Genomic DNA, 17,056 nt, shown 5'->3' on the forward strand with positions numbered 1-17,056 from the left:
TTTCTCTGGAAACGATGTTGTTTTTAAAAACATATGGTTATAGACTATGTGTGACAAATTATCTGTTGGAGCGATCTATACCCATGAGGGAATATAACGAAATGGTATTCGTTCGATACTCCATAATTGAGTTGAGTTATTAATATTTCTCTTCATACAATTAATTGTCGCAGGAGGATGAATCTAACACTCAAAAATCTTCAATAATTTATTGCTTTTATTCATAAATTGAACGACGGGGTTATGATTCAAAATTTATTTTCGCGTGAAGACTAGATATTCCCGATAACTAACTACACTGAAGCCTATTTTCCACTGAATGTAAGGGTGAGCGAGTTATTGTACATGCGTATATGTTATTTGAAAATTTATGAATTGAGTACTTGACGATTTGAGAGAATTCAAATATAGTAGAATATATAAGTATATAATATATGGGATGGGCACGTTTTGAATGGATCGAGGTATGCGATTTACAGGCAAACAGTGGTTCCATTTATGATGTTAACGATCAACTCAAAGTTCGTCATATTGATTGGATAAAAATGGTTCCCTATGGACTGATAATATAACAAATAACTTCGAAGCCACTCAAATTATTCACCAATTGTGATTCCGGAAGAGACCTCGTGTACACTTATTTTGAATATACTGATATCTCTACCATCCTTCATTGATTATTAACGACGTCAATACGTGACTTTTAAATGTCAAGCACTTTATGAGTTACAGAACGACATCTGAACGAATCTGGCGTAAACATATGCTCCCTGAAAAAAAGTTTCTGGATTCGAACGGACAAAAATTTGAATGCTTTTCGTTTTGCATTGCTTCCCTGTAAATTAATCTCATTTGCGAAAAGTAATCTAATCAGAAACGAAGAAATTCCTTCAATATACTAGGATCACTTTCCCTATATATGAAGATTGTTGCTTAACAATTCGCGGAGCATGAGAATTATATGATTTAATATGCACGGATTCTCCAAATCATTCAATTTCTTTCTGAAATAACATGAGCTTACTTTTTTCTCTCTTTATCACCAATATAGATTATTTCCAGCAACTTCCTCTTTACCATTAACAATCGAGATTCCATGGAATCCATGTTATTGGCTAACATTCCCTGGATGAATCAATGCGATTCATATGAATAATTTTTCGGATAAGAAAGTATATCGGAGTATCGGACATTAATTTTCTATTGATCGTCTGGTGAATTCGGGTGAATTCGTTCTGTGAATTATCGTAAGGTAGCCATTAGTCAAGAGAAGATATTTTATGATTTAGTCAGATTTTCCATAATAAATACATGAAAGCAGTTCCTTCCAATATCGCTCATATATGGATTCGCCACTAAATACATTCGGCTTGAATATTCATGCAGAAAAAATATATGTTCATGGAACAAATTCACTGGAAACGGGTCTTTTCCGAAAAAATTGGTATATTCAAAACAGAAATGTGCAGAACTTGATTCTCAATATATTTCACCATAAGTTTCGCATATATACTACATTCTTCATCGAAATCATTCTTCAATTGCACAATACAATTATTCTACCTCAATGAGTGCGTGTATCTTTATTTACTGTCAAATATAATTTATTATCCCAAAAGTTCCGCAAAATTGAAATTTCGATAATCGTCAATAGTCGATAATAAAGCTATTCTAGCGAAGTCATTCATGCCCTTAACATGTTTCAAACTTCATGAGTTCCGTCCAGATATCTCCCTAGGTTGCTTCTATCCCGATTCGATTATCTCCAACCCATTCTACCCGGCCGGGATTTTAACTCGGAACCTTTTGCATGTGAGGCAACGAACTTACCCACTGCGCCAAGCCACCGGGCTAAACTCATTTTCAATACGAAACATTCTGGTGCAACGAGGAAACTTCATGCCACATTTCAAGTTAATATGTCGATTTTTGGAAAAGTGAGTGTTAACAAGGATTTTGAGCGAAAAACCGAAAAATGGAAATATCTGAGAAACTTTGTATAAATGGGTATGCATATTTTGAGTCACTGAGATAGAAGCCATCGAGACGAATATTTTGAAAAAAAAGAAAGTTGTAATCGGTTAAGTAGGTTTTGAGATATTTGCGAAAAACGATTTCTAAATGGCGATTTCTCCAAAATGGCTGGATTGATTGGGCTGAAATTGAGCACAGAGTTAGGTCTCATTAATACCCATAATCTGACAAAATTTCAGATTTTTTAAAAGTATTTTAGTCCTTTAATTCTTTAATTTTCTAAAAGTTGACCACCAGGTAGACACCCGCTCAGACACATGGGGTAGTTAAACTTCGTATTTTTATGGTTCAGAACATTCTACATCATTTCTAAACAAAATTAGAGAATTTAAAAATAGAACGATTTCAATACTTCGAGTCAGAAGCAAAAAACTTCTGTAATTATTAATATTTTTAAAAAGAGCAATAATTGATACGTTTTTTTCAAAATGTTCATCTGATGCTCATCTTTTGACAACAAAATTGGTAAGAAATCCACGTATATTAAGTTGGCAGTGTAATTCCGCGAAATCAAGTTTTGAATATGGGATTATTTCAAGTTTATTAGAAGCTAATTTTCTACGCCTGAAACAATTTTCCTGCTAATGCCATTTTTGAGAAAAAAACCTGTTTGTGCTAACTTTTACGTAAGCCCCCAAAATGGAACAAAATTTTTTTTCAACCTTTGATAATTTAAAGCTCATTAAGCGCTTTCTTTCTGTGCTGGTGGAAAATTTCCTACCAACGCGTTTTTTTTTTTTAAAAGGTGTCGAGCTAACTCCCCCGCAAGTCAACAAAAATAAGGAGTGAAAATGAATGTAATTCCATTAAAGATAATGGAGCATTTCAAGCTTATTAGAAGCTCACTTTGCATTATTTTTAAATTTTTATTATTGAAAATAATTTTGAAAAAAAAAAATTTTTTCGATTGAAAAACAATTTTTTTTCGTTTTTTTACTGAAGTACGTATCAAAATTCTCGTAAGAAGTGTAGGAAATATAGTTGGTAATGGGTAGTTTGAGATGATGGAAGCGGTCAGAGTGACCTTAAGGTCATGAGGGCCGAATACTAGATATAGCCATAATAATTATATGATTGGAACGCTCATGAGAGTCGAGCTGCTGGAAGGGCTCAAAGATGAAAGCGAAAAATATGATCATAAGGGTCAGACAGAAAATGAAAATACATGTTGATATTAGCAAAAGGGCTAGAAAAAGACAAAAAATTGTGTTTCAATCTTGAATAATTTGAAGTTCATTGCGAGCTTATTTTTTATGCTTGAAAAAAATTATCTGCCAATGCAATTTTTTGTAAGTGTTTATACCACCTTTTTGGTACATTGGCTGCAAAATTGCTGAAAAATTAACAGAACTAGATTTTAAAGAATGAATAATTTGAAGCTGATTAAAAGCTTATTTTATACGCTGATGAAAAGTTTCCTGCTGATGTCATTTTTTGACGAAAATGTTATGTTGTTAATTTTTCTCAGCGGGAGAAAATTCTATAGAAATTCAGTTTCAACATTGAATAATTTAGAGCTTATTAGGAGCTAATTTTATACCATTTGGTTGATTTTTTCATCAATGCTATTTTTGCAAATAAAGGAGCGTGTGGGTGCTTCCTCCTCCGCAATTAGCAGAAAAATGACTTGAAACTGAACAAAATTTGGTCCTCAAGAGTGAAAGGTTCAAAGCTTATTAGGAGCTCATTTTTCATGCTCAGAAAAATGTACAGGCCAATGCAGTTTTTTTTTTTTTAGAAAAAGCTGTTTATGCTTGATTTTTTCGCACATTGGCTGTAAAAATAGATGATATTAACAGAATTACATTTTGAAGGACGGGTAATTTGAAGCTTATTAAGAGCTTATTTTATACGCGGATAAAAAGTTTCTCGTCGATGTCTTTTTTAGAACAAAATCTTATGTTGTTAACTTTTCTCAAGGTATTACAAGCTAGCACAGCCAATGCATCACACTCGAAATTGGTCGATGGAAATGGACAGCAGAAGTTTTTCGCGAATTAATTACGAAAATTTCGAATTTTTCTTTTTTTTATTGTTATTTAAGGCTGTGCCAGGTTTTTATCAAGCTAGCACAGCCATGCGGAAAATAGGGTAATGTTTTTTTTTTCTTGGTTCTGAAGGGTGAGCAAACTCAGGAATGATGAGACCAAGTTTGCTCAACCCTCATAAATATTAATTAAACTCGTTATCAATAATACTTTGAAAAGTGGCCTCCCAGTGAACTCATCGGAGTATTTCTCCATTGTTTCGAATAGGGTAATTTCTTTTTCTTGGTTTCGAAAGGTGTGCAAACTCAGGAATGATGAAAACAAGTTTGCTCACCCCTCATGAACGTTAATTAAACTCATTATCAATAATACTTCACAAAGTAATTCCCCAGCAATTAACTCATCAGGTCATTTTTTCATTGTTTTTACGAAAGTAATTTTTTTTTTCATGGTTCTAAAAGGTGTGCAAACTCAGGAATGATGAGAACACCCTGGTAAAACAGTCCGATTATTTCCGACTGGGTGATAAAAAATGAATCGGCGTTAATGATGTTTCTGTCTTTGCCCGTTAAATTCCGATTGGCTGGTAGATAGAGTTTGGAGTTTGAGAAAATAATGGAAATTAATAGGATCAAGGGTACGTGGCCATTATCGTCCGATTACTTTCCAAAAAAGTGGTTGATAGATCCCATATTGCTCATATAAATATTTAATATTTATTGCTCACTTAAATATTCACGTTTGTTCACCCCTCATGAACGTTAATTAAACTCATTATCAATAATACTCTACAAAGTCATTCCCCAGTGAATTCACCAGGGGCCATATTCTCGACGTTAGTGAATAGTCCTTCGTCCACGAATCGACGTTCGTTGACGAACTGCGTATAGTAGTTGTATAGCACATTCGTTGACGATCGCCGATTCGTGCACGAAGGAGAATTCACCAACATCGAGAATAGGGTCCCAGACCATTTTTCCATTATTTTAAGGAACGTAATTTTTTTTCTTGGTTCTGAAAGGTATGTAATTTTCGGAATGATGAGAACAAGTTTGCTCACCCCCTATGAAAATTAATCAAACTTATTATCAGTAATATTTGACAAAGTAATCCCCCAGTGATTTTTCAAACGTTTTCATTTTGAGGCATTTGAATGACGCGCCCTCTACAGGAATACGAATAAAATACACACCTTTCAGAACCAAGAAAAAAAAATTAATTTCCTTAAAACAATGGAAAAATGACCTGGTGAGTTAACTCCTGGGGAATTACTTTGTAAAGTATTATTGATAATGAGTTTGATTAATAACTATGACGGTTGAGCAAACTTGTTCTCATCATTCCTGAGTTTTCACACCTTTTAGAACCAAGAAAAAAAAATTACTTTCCTTAAAACAATGGAAAAATGACCTGGTGAGTCAACTGGGCAGTTACTTTGCACAGTATTAATGATAATGAGTTTAATTAATGCTCATGAGGGGTGAGCAAACTTGTTCTCATCATTCCTGAATTTGCACACCTTTCAGAACCAAGAAAAAAAAATTAATTTCCTTAAAACAATGGAAAAATGACCTGGTGAGTCAACTGGGCAGTTACTTTGCACAGTATTAATGATAATGAGCGTAATTACTGCTCATGAGGGGTGAGCAAACTTGTTCTCATCATTCCTGAGTTTGCACACCTTTCAGAACCAAGAAAAAAAATTAATTTCCTTAAAACAATAGAAAAATGACCTGGTGAGTTAACTGCTGGGGAATTACTTTGTAAAGGAGTATTGATAATGAGTTTGATTAATAATTATGACGGTTGAGCAAACTTGTTCTCATCATTCCTGAGATTGCACAACTTTCAGAACCAAGAAAAAAAATTAATTTCCTTAAAACAATAGATAAAAGACCTGGTGAGTTAACTGCTGGGGAATTACTTTGTAAATTATTATTGATAATGAGTTCAATTATTGATAATGAGCTCAAACAACCCATTACCGACTATACTCCCTACACTTCTTACGAGAATTTTGATATGTACTTCCATTAAAAAAACGAAAAAAAATTGTTTTTCAATTGAAAAAAATTTTTTTTTCAAAATTATTTTCAATAATAAAAATTTGAAAGTAATGGAAAGTGAGCTTCTAATGAGCTTGAAATTGTCCATTATCTCAAATAGAATTACATTCATTTTCACTCCGTATTTTTGTTGACTTACGGGGGAGTTAGCTTGACACCTTTTTTTTTTTAAACGCGTTGGCAGGAAATTTTCCACCAACATAAAAAGAAAACTCTTAACGAGCTTTAAATTATCAAAGGTTGAAAAAAAATTTTGGTCCATTTTTTCTGCCAACTTACGAAAAAGTTAGCACAAACAGGGTTTTTTCCAAAAATGGCATTAGCAAGAAAATTGTTTCAGACGTAGAAAATTAGCTTCTAATGAGCTTTAAATAATCCCATATTCAAAACTTAATTTCGCTGATTTTCACTGTCAACTTAATATACGTAGAAAATCCGTGACATCGAACTTTTTGGGCTTCGGATTTGACGTGCATCTGTTCAAATCAAAGTCATGAGAGAGTGGAGAATGGGAATATTTAATAAATTTTCTTGATTTCTATTGATTTTGATGATATGATTGAACTGAAATTTACAGTTTTCAATGATTATCCCATCAAATATCTTGACATTTTAGGGAAAAAGTCTTTTGATAGAAATATCCAAGAAGTGTACAGAAGATTTTAACCAAAATTTTTGGTATTATTAGTGTATTATCCTCTATTGGAAAAACCAATTTTATTTTAAGTTGTTTGTGTTTGATACAGTCAATCTGAGCATGGCCCCTAACCAACAAAGGTGAAAAAAAGTAGAAAGATTTCAGTAGTGAGGCGGCCGAAGGAGATAAGTTCAAAATGAGTTTGCAGATTAATTTATGGAAGATCTCAGAAGCCCGGCGTTTAGAGAAATTCGCCTCCGTAGAAGTTAATTTTGACGTAAGCAATTTTGTGAGTTTCAAACATCTTTAACTTATTTTGAATAAATATTTCGTTTCTGCAGCTTCATAAGCTCAAAATTTTTCCAAATTTCGATTTTGTTTGAAAAAAAATGCATTTCAGGTATGATACAATAAAGCGCCATTAATAATGTAAGGCAATTGTTCTGACCTCCGAAAATGGGTGTTGACAGCCGGACATACACACATGGTCGCCAAACCTTACATTTTGACGTTTCATACTATTCTACATCATTATCATGCAAAATGAGAAAATTTGAAAATTGAACGATCCCACTATTCCAATTTGAAAGCAAAAAAGCAAGACTGCTCCCTAAACATTCAATATTTCAAACCAAGAACTTCTACATACCTTTTGAAGATTCGAAAGTTCATTATGCGAATCCTCACTTCCCTCCATCGCCTCCTCCTCATCCAGTGTCCTCTCATCGTCAAAATCGTTGACAATTAGATCTGACGTCGGGCCAATATTGTAATTCCGCTCTGATCTAGACCCCAAAATTCCAACACAAGCCATGAGAAATCTCCAATACCACCAGCACTACAACTCCGACTTCACGCAGGCCCACAGAGAAAAAATTTTCAGTTTTCAAAATAAAATCACTGATTTTAATCCCCGAATAAAATCCCTGATTACTTAATATCGGAAGAAAGACGGCTAAAATGTAATATCATAAAACAATGGAGTTTTAGAGAGAAATTGAGAACATTTGCCTTTTCCACCTTTGAAAGGAATACAATTCTGAAATAATTGAAAATTAATTGAGTGAAGGTCTTTATAAAATTTAGAAATATGAGTAGATCAATTTTAGGAAACCAGGAAAACTCATCAATTCAAAAACGTAAATGTTGTTAATGTGAGATCCCGGATGTTGATTCCAGAATCCCGGGGTTTTTATTTCAAGGACCCGAAATTTCTGAATTCCAAAACGAACGTGTCCTTGAAATACGAGATAATGTAATTTAATTTAAATATAGTGATACGAGATTTAAGTGAAAAAGAATACCATCTTTTTAGTCTGATTGTCAGGGAAAATTTTGTTAAAATGAGTGAAAATTTCGGTCAATTCATAGACTTCTGAAATTTTGAGTTTTACTTTACTCGGTACACTGTCGCATCACCCCCCCCCCCCAGCCCGCCCCTTCGCGACACATTGAAATATTTACCTCCTGGCGCATCCGTTCCCGGTCATCCTCCTGGTGAGAGTCCTTTCTCCACCGGCTGAAGCCGCACTGCCGCCTCCTGTTGTTCTCGATGATCTCGAGTCCTGGAGCATCGTGTTCACAATAACCAGCAGCGTCAAGTAACGGCAGCTGCTTGTCCTCAACGGACATAGCAAATTCTGGGAGTCCAATTCACCCTCAAACACCTTGCTCCCACCCGCACTCTACTTCCCCAAATGTCTTTGTATTCCTTTGTATCCTATAAACTCTTGTTTATACTCCAATCTCAAGATACACATTAAACTTAATTTTCCTTCACACACCCACTACTTTCTTCCACTGTACCAGATGATCGGATGATTGAATATTGTTAATTCGACAATTGCACTTTTTTGCGATGGAATATTCACCAACTTGTCGCCAACATTATCGCGCGGGGAACGCTGTTGCATCGATTCATTGCGCTTCCTCGCACTCGCGGCGAACATCACGTAGGACCTAACCATCGAAAAAATGGGCCATACTTAGACAAGGTATTGCGTTCTTTTTTTTCAGAGAATCATTGTCCACTGCAATTCACAAGAGAGTGCTCTACGATCGCTTTTTCTTGGAGACATTATTTTTGATGAGTCATCCAATCGAATGGAGCATTTCTCTTGGCGATGGAGATCGAGTTAATGTATTGGTTGAGGTAGGAGGTTCAGGGCCGAATCGGGCACTGGAGATTGGAAGGAAAAATAGGCGAAGTGCTAACTTCAGATTAGTGAGGATTTGTTGCAGTGAAGTTGTTTGGGAGTGATTAAATACTAGCTAATAGTGTCACTATTGTCAATATTGTTATCATTCCATAGGCGCTGTTGCATGTTTTAATTGTGATAATTAGGAGAGGGGGCTCCGTTCGTACTTCTACAACTGTACACTCGTCAAAATAAGTTCTGGGAGTAACTAGACGTTTGTTGCTAGAGGTTGGGTTGGGTCGTTCATTTCGATCCCATTCTCACATGCAACCCAACCTTACCAGAAAACGTCTAGTTACTCCCAGAACTTAATTTGACAACTGTATACACTCGTCAATCAAAGTTCGTAACCGAGTTGAAATTAGTTACGGAAAGCAGTGTTGCACGCAAAGAGGATTGACTACAGTAGAGGCTCAGGATCTCGGGGTTGGAGTGACTCCAAGCGAAAAATAGTTCGACCCCAACGGAGGGATGGCGCCACGGTCGAATCTGACGGCTGGGCGAACTGCCTGTGCGGGTAACTCGCCAGTAAAGTTCTCGCTACGAAAGAAGGAACCTCGCTGGGTACCCCCACTCTCCTGAATTCAGCTTTCAATCACGGCCCCCACCACTCAAGCCGATGTTACTTCTTTCGTGGCACGGACTTTAGCAGTCCCGCTGTCACAGAGATAGTTTCGGAGGGGAACTTATGCCCTCCTCGTCCTCAACATGTTCTTAATGTTTTTCAGGTGATTCATTTGCTGGCTAATTAATATTAAGGAATGAAACACAGACGGTGTGATGGAGAATTAAATTCCCCATCAATCGATCCCCGTTGCATCCCTTAATCTCTGTAACAAAAAAATACAAACTACGGCAAAGTCATGGGCCAGTGAGAAACATAATTTTCTTCTCGGCGTACNTAGAGTGGGGAGGAAACAAGTGAATCGGGCGGATTTTCAATACTCAATTTGGACGACATCGGTGTTAACCTCAATAATGATAATAATAAAAGAAAACAATTGGTTTGCTGTGAATGAGAAAATTGCATTTTTTTTTACTGCGAGTGAATCTAAAAAAAGATGAGACGATGAAGGAAAANGCTCCCGGTAATTAAAAATTTACCTCTCCCCTCCTAATTGAGATTAACGGATGAAAAAAGAGCAATTCGACGGAGAATTAAATTCTCCATTAATTAACCCTCTTTCATCCCTTAATCTTTGTAACAAAAAAATAAAAACTGCCGTGAAAGTCAGAGGCCAGTAAGAAAAATAATTGTTTCGCGGCGCACAGTGACTCCCGGTAATNAAAATTGCATTTTTTTTTACTGCGAGTGAATCTAAAAAAAGATGAGACGATGAAGGAAAAAATAACAAATTATATTTTGCAAAAACAAAAACATTGGAAAAAAAAACAAATATAAAATGAACCGCTATTTCGGAGCAGAAAAAAAAGGTAATTTGTCAATTGTAAAATTATCTTGATAATGAGTGATGATAAGTGAAAATGTCGAAAATAATTCCAAATTGGACATTTTTTTAGTTGCAAAAAAGTTCCCCTCAAACTTCCTCTTAAACTCACTCTTTCCGGGGATAAATGCCTCATTAATTTTATTTTATAATTAATTGTAAAGTGTAAAATGAAANGCTCACTCTTTCCGGGGATAAATGCCTTATTAATTTTATTTTATAATTAATTGTAAAATGTAAAATGAAAATGCTATTTTATTTTACAGGTTCGACGAGACAGAATCTACTGTTTGTTTGAAAGACTGAGGATGAATTTAATCCAATAGTGGACTCAATTTCAATGCGATAAATAAATCGAGGTGAGATCGATAACGCCAAATTTTAACCGAAAATTAACAATATATTTTTNCAGTTTGACGGAGAATTAAATTCCCCATCAATCGATCCCCGTTGCATCCCTTAATCTCTGTAACAAAAAAATACNTCCAATGTACGATTTTAGTTCTCAATTTTCACATACATAAAATGACGTTTTTCATTGGAAATTAATTGAAAATGCGAAGACCAGCTAATTTTGAGTTTCTTACTGATTTATTATAAAATTTGTCATCTTCAGCATTCAGACATTGGGAAAAGAAATACTTTTGAATATTTTTGAATTTGGATTCCATTTCTGGCATCAGATCATTCATGAAATTTACCTTTTGTTATGGAAATTGAACATTACTACAATTAAATTTTTAATAGACGAAAGTATNCGGATGAAGAAAGAGCAGTTCGACGGAGAATAAAATTCCCCACCAACTAACCCTCTTTCATCCCTTAATGACAGTTTCTTCCATTTTTTACAGAGATTAAGGGATGAAAGAGGGTTAGTTGGTGGGGAATTTAATTCTCCGTCGAACTGCTCTTTTTTCATCCATTAANATCTCATACTGTCCAAGGAAATATTTACTAATGGTAATTATTTTTTTTACAGGTATGGAGCCGAGTAAGTCGAATAGGAAATTAAATCAGGATAGATCGTGGATTGATTCTACTTCGATCATCAGCTACTATCAACTTGTCATATTTAAAATTAAATTATACAAGTGTATAAAACAAATTGTAGGAAAGTAACTGTATTTGATTAAAACTGATTAGAGATTCAATTCTTATGAATGAATTATGAATTATGAATTAATTAATTATAATACTGTCAACTTATTTGTGGTATTTTCGTTACAACGTTATTGCAACTCTCGTTGTTGTAAAATATGAGGCGATCACTGATATTTCCCTTGCAGCTTGAATTTTCAAACTCGTGACAATTGAAAATTTCATTCGAATGAATTCATACGATATGATAACACAGTAATTCAAAAAAATATTTCAATGAATTACATATTTGCCAGGAACATGAGAGTTTTCTCAACATTTACTCCTGAAATCACTTATTATTGAAATATATACATAATCCCTGGCGATTGAAGAGCCATGGTCAGCCATGGTATTACATGGCTGTTCCCTGGCTGTTACATGGCTAATTTATTTTCATCCAAAAAAGCATAATTAGATAATTCGCGTGCAAAAAAATAGAAAAAATGACGATGGATTGTATTATTTCACGAACAAAACCATCAATAGCATTGAGAATGAGTTTTTAATGTAATAAAAAAATGAAATATTCGATGTAGCCATTTCAACATGGCTGTCTACAGTTGGCTATCTTCATGACCGACCGTTGGCGTATGAATTACCGACCGCAGGACCGGTGGTGCCAAAAAATACCATATTTCAATTTTTTTAAAGAAGATTATTTGAATATATTCATTCTTGTTTGAATGTATATTATAATTAATACTATATATGATAATATATAACAATGATTATATATATATATGTATATTTCAGGGGTCAGAAGGATCACACTTTTTTTACCCTTCCGGTCTTCTTTTATATTTGGAGTTGCACACTTTCACCTTTACATTTTAACCCTCATATTTCGACCCTCGTGTTTTGACCCTTATATTTTGACCCCCATATTTTGACCCTTACATTTTAACTCTCATATCTCGACCCTTATATTTCAACCCTTACATTTTAACCCTGATATTTCAACCGTTATATTTTGACCCTCATACTTTGACCCTTACATTTAAACCCTTATATTTTGACCCTCATATTTCGACCCTTGTACTTTAACCCTTATATTTTGATTCTCACATTTTAACTCTCATATTTCGACCTTTGTCTTTTGACTCTAATATTTCGAACCTTACATTTTAACCCTTATATTTTGACCGTCATACTTTGACCTGGTTGTGTGTGGGCTGGCGAGAGGGCAATGTGAAGAAATGGATGAATGTGTAATTTAAAATTTTTTATATTTTTTCATACCAAGAATTCTGTGCCGAATGCAACAACTGTGTACCTTATTCTTAGGAGATGTGTATATTCTAGAGCACGTAGATAATCCGTTATCTTATTAGAATCTATCACAGGCATTGTTCGGAAATGTAATAGGAAATGAAAAGTCATAGCAAAAAACATTACGAAAAATATTTATGCCCAACATTACAATTCCACGACTCTATATTTTTAACATCACTGATTTAATCACAAAAAACTATTCCTCCCAATCATCATTATCATTCTGCGAATCACATTCACTCGTAACAGAATTTCTATCAGAAATTTCATTCGGCTTCGGTGGAGGAGGAATCAGCCTAGAAATTCGTTCGAGAGCTCCCACGGCCCCTCCAGTCATTGCTTTCCTCCTCATCGCCAATTTCGCATGAAGATCTGCCATTAGATCGCCACCAACAGACGCAGAGGAAAATCTGTCCTCAGTTTGTTCGATAATCGACCTTGTTTGTCTCAATTTTGCCTTTCCAACCCCACCAGCAGCTCGAATCGAAGCCATAAGGTTTCCTCTGTCGTCCCCTCCTACTGCAGCTGGAGTTTTTACAGGTATCTTTGGTTCTGGAGGTGGGTGTGCCTCTGGAGCTGGAGGAGGAGGTGGCGGAGGAGCTGCAGGAGTTGATGGAACAGGTGGAACAGTGGAGAAGGTCTCTGGTAGCAATTGAGGGGGAGGGGGCGGCGGGGGTGGAGGTGGGAGAGATGGACCTTGTTGAAGTGCACTGTCTCCCATGTTTGGTAGGTTCAGAGGATCGAGTTGCAACTCATTTTGCTTATTTTCTGGCCTCTCTGTTATTATTGCTGTATCTGGAAGATCAATTCTAACAGTGGGGGATGTCACAGTGGATGATGGGGTAATTGGACACTGCGAAGTCAGATCTAGGACGAATCTCTCATCATCGACGATTCCTGGAAGGTCTGGCAAAATTGCTGGAACGTTTATTTGAGGAACCTACAAGTAACGTGAGGATGACAATGATTAATAACTCCTACAAAGAATAGTTCGATGTAAGAATTGCAACTCGATATCGCAAAAAATTCTGTTAGATTTGTTTTTATGTGAATTAATTTCAAAGCTCTTGAATAATTGTCACCCTATCAATGAGAGTTCTTCACGAAATGGTTATACATGCCAGACTAATTATCGTTATTCTCCTAATGATAGAAATGACACGAAAGTGAGGGCTTTCACAGTACAATGTCGAAAAATAGGTCACGAACAGTTTTCTCAAATTTACAAAACGTTCCTCGACATTTTTTTTTTAAACTACTACTTTGAAATTATTTAAAAATTATATAGCTGCATGGATCATCGGTATCCTTAAAAAGAACAAGTCCAGAAAATCTATCAAGGGAACTTCTTGTAGCAACCTTCATCTCCCACACTAGAAATGCTTTATCATTATAATCTAAGTGTACTAGACAGAGACCTAAAGTTTCTAGTTTTCAAAACAAAATTACTGATTACAAAAAACTAGTTACTTAAATTCTCAAATCAAGAACGTTGAGTTTCTTAAATCAAGAAATATTGGATTTTTAAATTAAGAATATTTGAAAGAAATAAGGTCCTCGAGTAGTTAAACATTAATTCAACATTAATTAAGTTAAGGTCTTAGGGGGTTCATCGTCATCTCTTGGAGATTATTGTGCTTCTATTTGTAAAAATATCCACAACTTTCGAGAGGAAGTTGGTTCAAAAATTTCGGAAATTAGCGGCATTTTTTTATCCCATAAGAATTTGAAATTTCTAAATTCTAGAGTCAAGGTTTCCTCAAAATAATAGAGAATGTGGCTTGATTCAAATATTATTATAATAGATTCGAGTAAAAACTACTAAGAATTACAATTTTTTTCTGTCTTTTATGGAAAAAATTTCTTAACACACGCGAAAACTTCACTTACTCCCATGATTTTTTGCTCGCTATATTTCAGTACGACAAAGTTCCGAAATCCAGAGAATTTTATTGGAAGCTAGATTTTGTTTATCTGTTCACTGCCTGAGACATTTGTAACATCATCCCTATAAAATTCGTAGACTTCCCATAACTTTGTGTTAGAAATGTGCATTAACATACCTCTCCCAACATTGGTGCATATAAATAAGAAGGTGATTCAATATCCGATGAACGCCACGGCTGTCCAATGGAGTCAGGAGCATCCTGCATCTGTTCAGCTCTCTCCTTGGAAGACGCCGGCTGCTTTAGATCCTCCAAACTCGATTCATTCATAAGCAGAGCACTGACTGAAGATACTTTATCAATATTAAATTTCTGCAAACATTCCTCAGGTCTCTTCTGCAACGACTTTCCCATCACATAATAAAAATGCAGTTTTTCTTTCAAGTTCAATTCTGGAGAGTAATAATTCACAGTTGTTAGTGATTGGCCAGAATCTGTGGGTTTTGGTCTTTTTTTATCTGAGGAAGTCGATGTCTCTCGAGCTTCTGGATTCCTCTGAAGTGCTTTTGGGTCGACTATGACTTGATACTCTTGATAGGTCGAGTAAGCTGGGTATTTTGCATCTGAGAACATTTTTACTGCCTTCATACTCATTGTATTTTGAAGGTAATTGAGTTGACTCTCTATTTTATTAGTTTTCACTCGTATGGTTAACAATCTACAAAGTACAAAAATATCATTATTATTTGTTGCCACAAATTACAGATAGAAATGTGATAAGCACCAGTAAATATGAATATTCATATCAAATTTTTCAGTAATTCATTTTTCTTCAATGCCTAAAGGAGGTTAGGCGGTGTTTGAGGTGAATTTGAGAGTGAATTTCTGTGGTTCCCGGTAGCTTAGTCGGTAAGAGTGCCCGGCGCGTATCTGGGAGACCCGGGTTCGATTCCCGGCTGGGTGAAGCGGAAATTTTTTCTCTCTAAATTCTAATTCTCTTAGTTTTTTTTTTTTTTTTTCGGTGTAATGAACTTTTTAATATTTGTTACCATTGATCAAACAAAAATTCAATAAAACCGATTTAAAAAAAAGATAGAGGTGAATAAAAGTACATAGTTGAATCAGAATGATCAATTTTGATTGAGGGACTGTTATTCCAGATAAGTCGATATAATAGCTGTTCATTCCATCAGTATTTTGTTGCTTTATAAATGAAAAAAAAAAAAAAGCAATTACCTCCTGTAATTTTTTTTTTGGCTACCCGGCAGTGTATGAGATGAATTTGAGAGTGAATTTCTGTGGTTCCCGGTAGCTTAGTCGGTAAGAGTGCCCGGCGCGTATCTGGGAGACCCGGGTTCGATTCCCGGCTGGGTGAAGCGGAAATTTTTTCTCTCTAAATTCTAATTCTCTTAGAATTTTTTTTTTTTTGAACGAAATCTTTTGACATTTCTCTCTCAACATCACTTATGATCGACATAATTCCAAAATTTGCAACACTTGAAAAATCAACTTGTTACGTTGACTCCATTCCTAAAATAATTATCCACGCTAAAATAAAAAAGTCTCATACCTCTTACTATACCCAGCAATTCGTTCATCGATACCCTGAAAAATATGCGAGGCTGCCCGATGCAGATTATCCAGGCAATTAGTGATTTGGAGTATTGTAACCTCATGTTTCGAGTCATTGGGAATAACACCTGCGAAAAACACTCATTAATATCTCAATAAAAATTTGAAGATTCCCCGATACTCTTCTTCCGCATTACTCACTAATTTCAATGCGTTCCAGCATGTTTCTACTGAAACCAACCGTACTAATCCTAATTAGGGGGGGGCTTCATTCGTACTTCTACCTAAAGAGGTTAGAGACCGGTGTAGTGGCCGGGATCGGGGGGTTTGACCAGAGATAATAGGGGAAATTGCTCAGGCTTATGGCAGAGATTATAGGGGAGATGAACAGGGCCAATGTAAAGTGTTCAACAACAAAAATCATAGCGGTGGCGCATGGACTACGATGGAGCGTACGGAACTGTTGGTATGATAGGGCCCGAGCATAAATTTGTCGATAACCGGAAAGGGGTTCTCAATACGGTAGCTCCTCGCATTTTGTAATAAATGTCAGGAATGTAAAATCGAACATATTATAATCAATAGTATAATGAATGCACAATCTAATGATCTAAAAGTCTTTTCCTTTTTCTCGACATATTTATCATTGACACGTAGGTCAAAAAATTCATAGAAAATCCCAGCGCTGTCGCTGGAAAACTCTATAGTTTTCCAGTGATTCTATTGATTAATTGTACAGATTTTGTTTTTTTTTTTACTATAGTAATGTTCGATTATATATATTTATTCCCCCCCTGAGTGAGAAAGGAATATGT

The 17,056-nt window shown here is 35.3% G+C and overlaps 2 protein-coding genes and 1 long non-coding RNA gene across 3 annotated transcripts in view; 1 reads left to right on the top strand and 2 right to left on the bottom strand.

Annotated features, from left to right (window-relative positions):
- Positions 1-8,758, bottom strand: part of LOC107045259 (mesoderm induction early response protein 1) — a 104,505-nt gene extending 95,747 nt beyond the window's left edge. Inside the window, exons 1-2 of the mRNA XM_015267450.1 lie at positions 8,190-8,758; positions 7,375-7,510 (exon numbers count right to left, since the gene is read on the bottom strand). Coding sequence (XP_015122936.1) covers positions 7,375-7,510; positions 8,190-8,299 — 246 coding nt within the window. The 5' untranslated portion in view covers positions 8,300-8,758. The remainder of the gene's footprint in view (positions 1-7,374; positions 7,511-8,189) is intronic.
- Positions 8,759-10,249: 1,491 nt separating this feature from the next.
- Positions 10,250-11,522, top strand: LOC107045258. The gene is made up of 3 exons (XR_001461421.2): positions 10,250-10,357; positions 10,638-10,730; positions 11,351-11,522. It is a non-coding gene; the product is annotated as an uncharacterized LOC107045258 (long non-coding RNA).
- Positions 11,523-12,720: 1,198 nt separating this feature from the next.
- LOC107045257 (WASH complex subunit 1) lies at positions 12,721-16,559 on the bottom strand. The gene is made up of 4 exons (XM_015267449.1): positions 16,443-16,559; positions 16,240-16,369; positions 14,847-15,387; positions 12,721-13,723 (listed from the first exon to the last, which is right to left on the bottom strand). Exons 1-4 carry the CDS (start codon positions 16,462-16,464, stop codon positions 12,980-12,982), a joined length of 1,437 nt encoding a protein of 478 aa, XP_015122935.1. The 5' UTR covers positions 16,465-16,559; the 3' UTR covers positions 12,721-12,979.
- Between the last annotated feature and the right edge of the window lie 497 nt (positions 16,560-17,056).

This window comes from Diachasma alloeum, unplaced genomic scaffold (assembly GCF_001412515.2).
Source record: "Diachasma alloeum isolate Michigan unplaced genomic scaffold, Dall2.0 Dall_scaffold_00903, whole genome shotgun sequence".
In the NCBI taxonomy this organism is placed as follows: Eukaryota; Metazoa; Arthropoda; class Insecta; order Hymenoptera; family Braconidae; genus Diachasma; species Diachasma alloeum.

What these genes read in the sequence shown, in the direction of transcription:
- LOC107045257 (XM_015267449.1), bottom strand. Translation starts at nt 16,464, where the DNA reads ATGCTGGAACGCATTGAAATTA. An exon ending in ATTGCTGGGTATAGTAAGAG is followed by an intron (nt 15,388 to 16,239) that starts GTATGAGACTTT and finishes TGTACTTTGTAG; the next exon opens with ATTGTTAACCATACGAGTGA. An exon ending in ATGCACCAATGTTGGGAGAG is followed by an intron (nt 13,724 to 14,846) that starts GTATGTTAATGC and finishes CGTTACTTGTAG; the next exon opens with GTTCCTCAAATAAACGTTCC.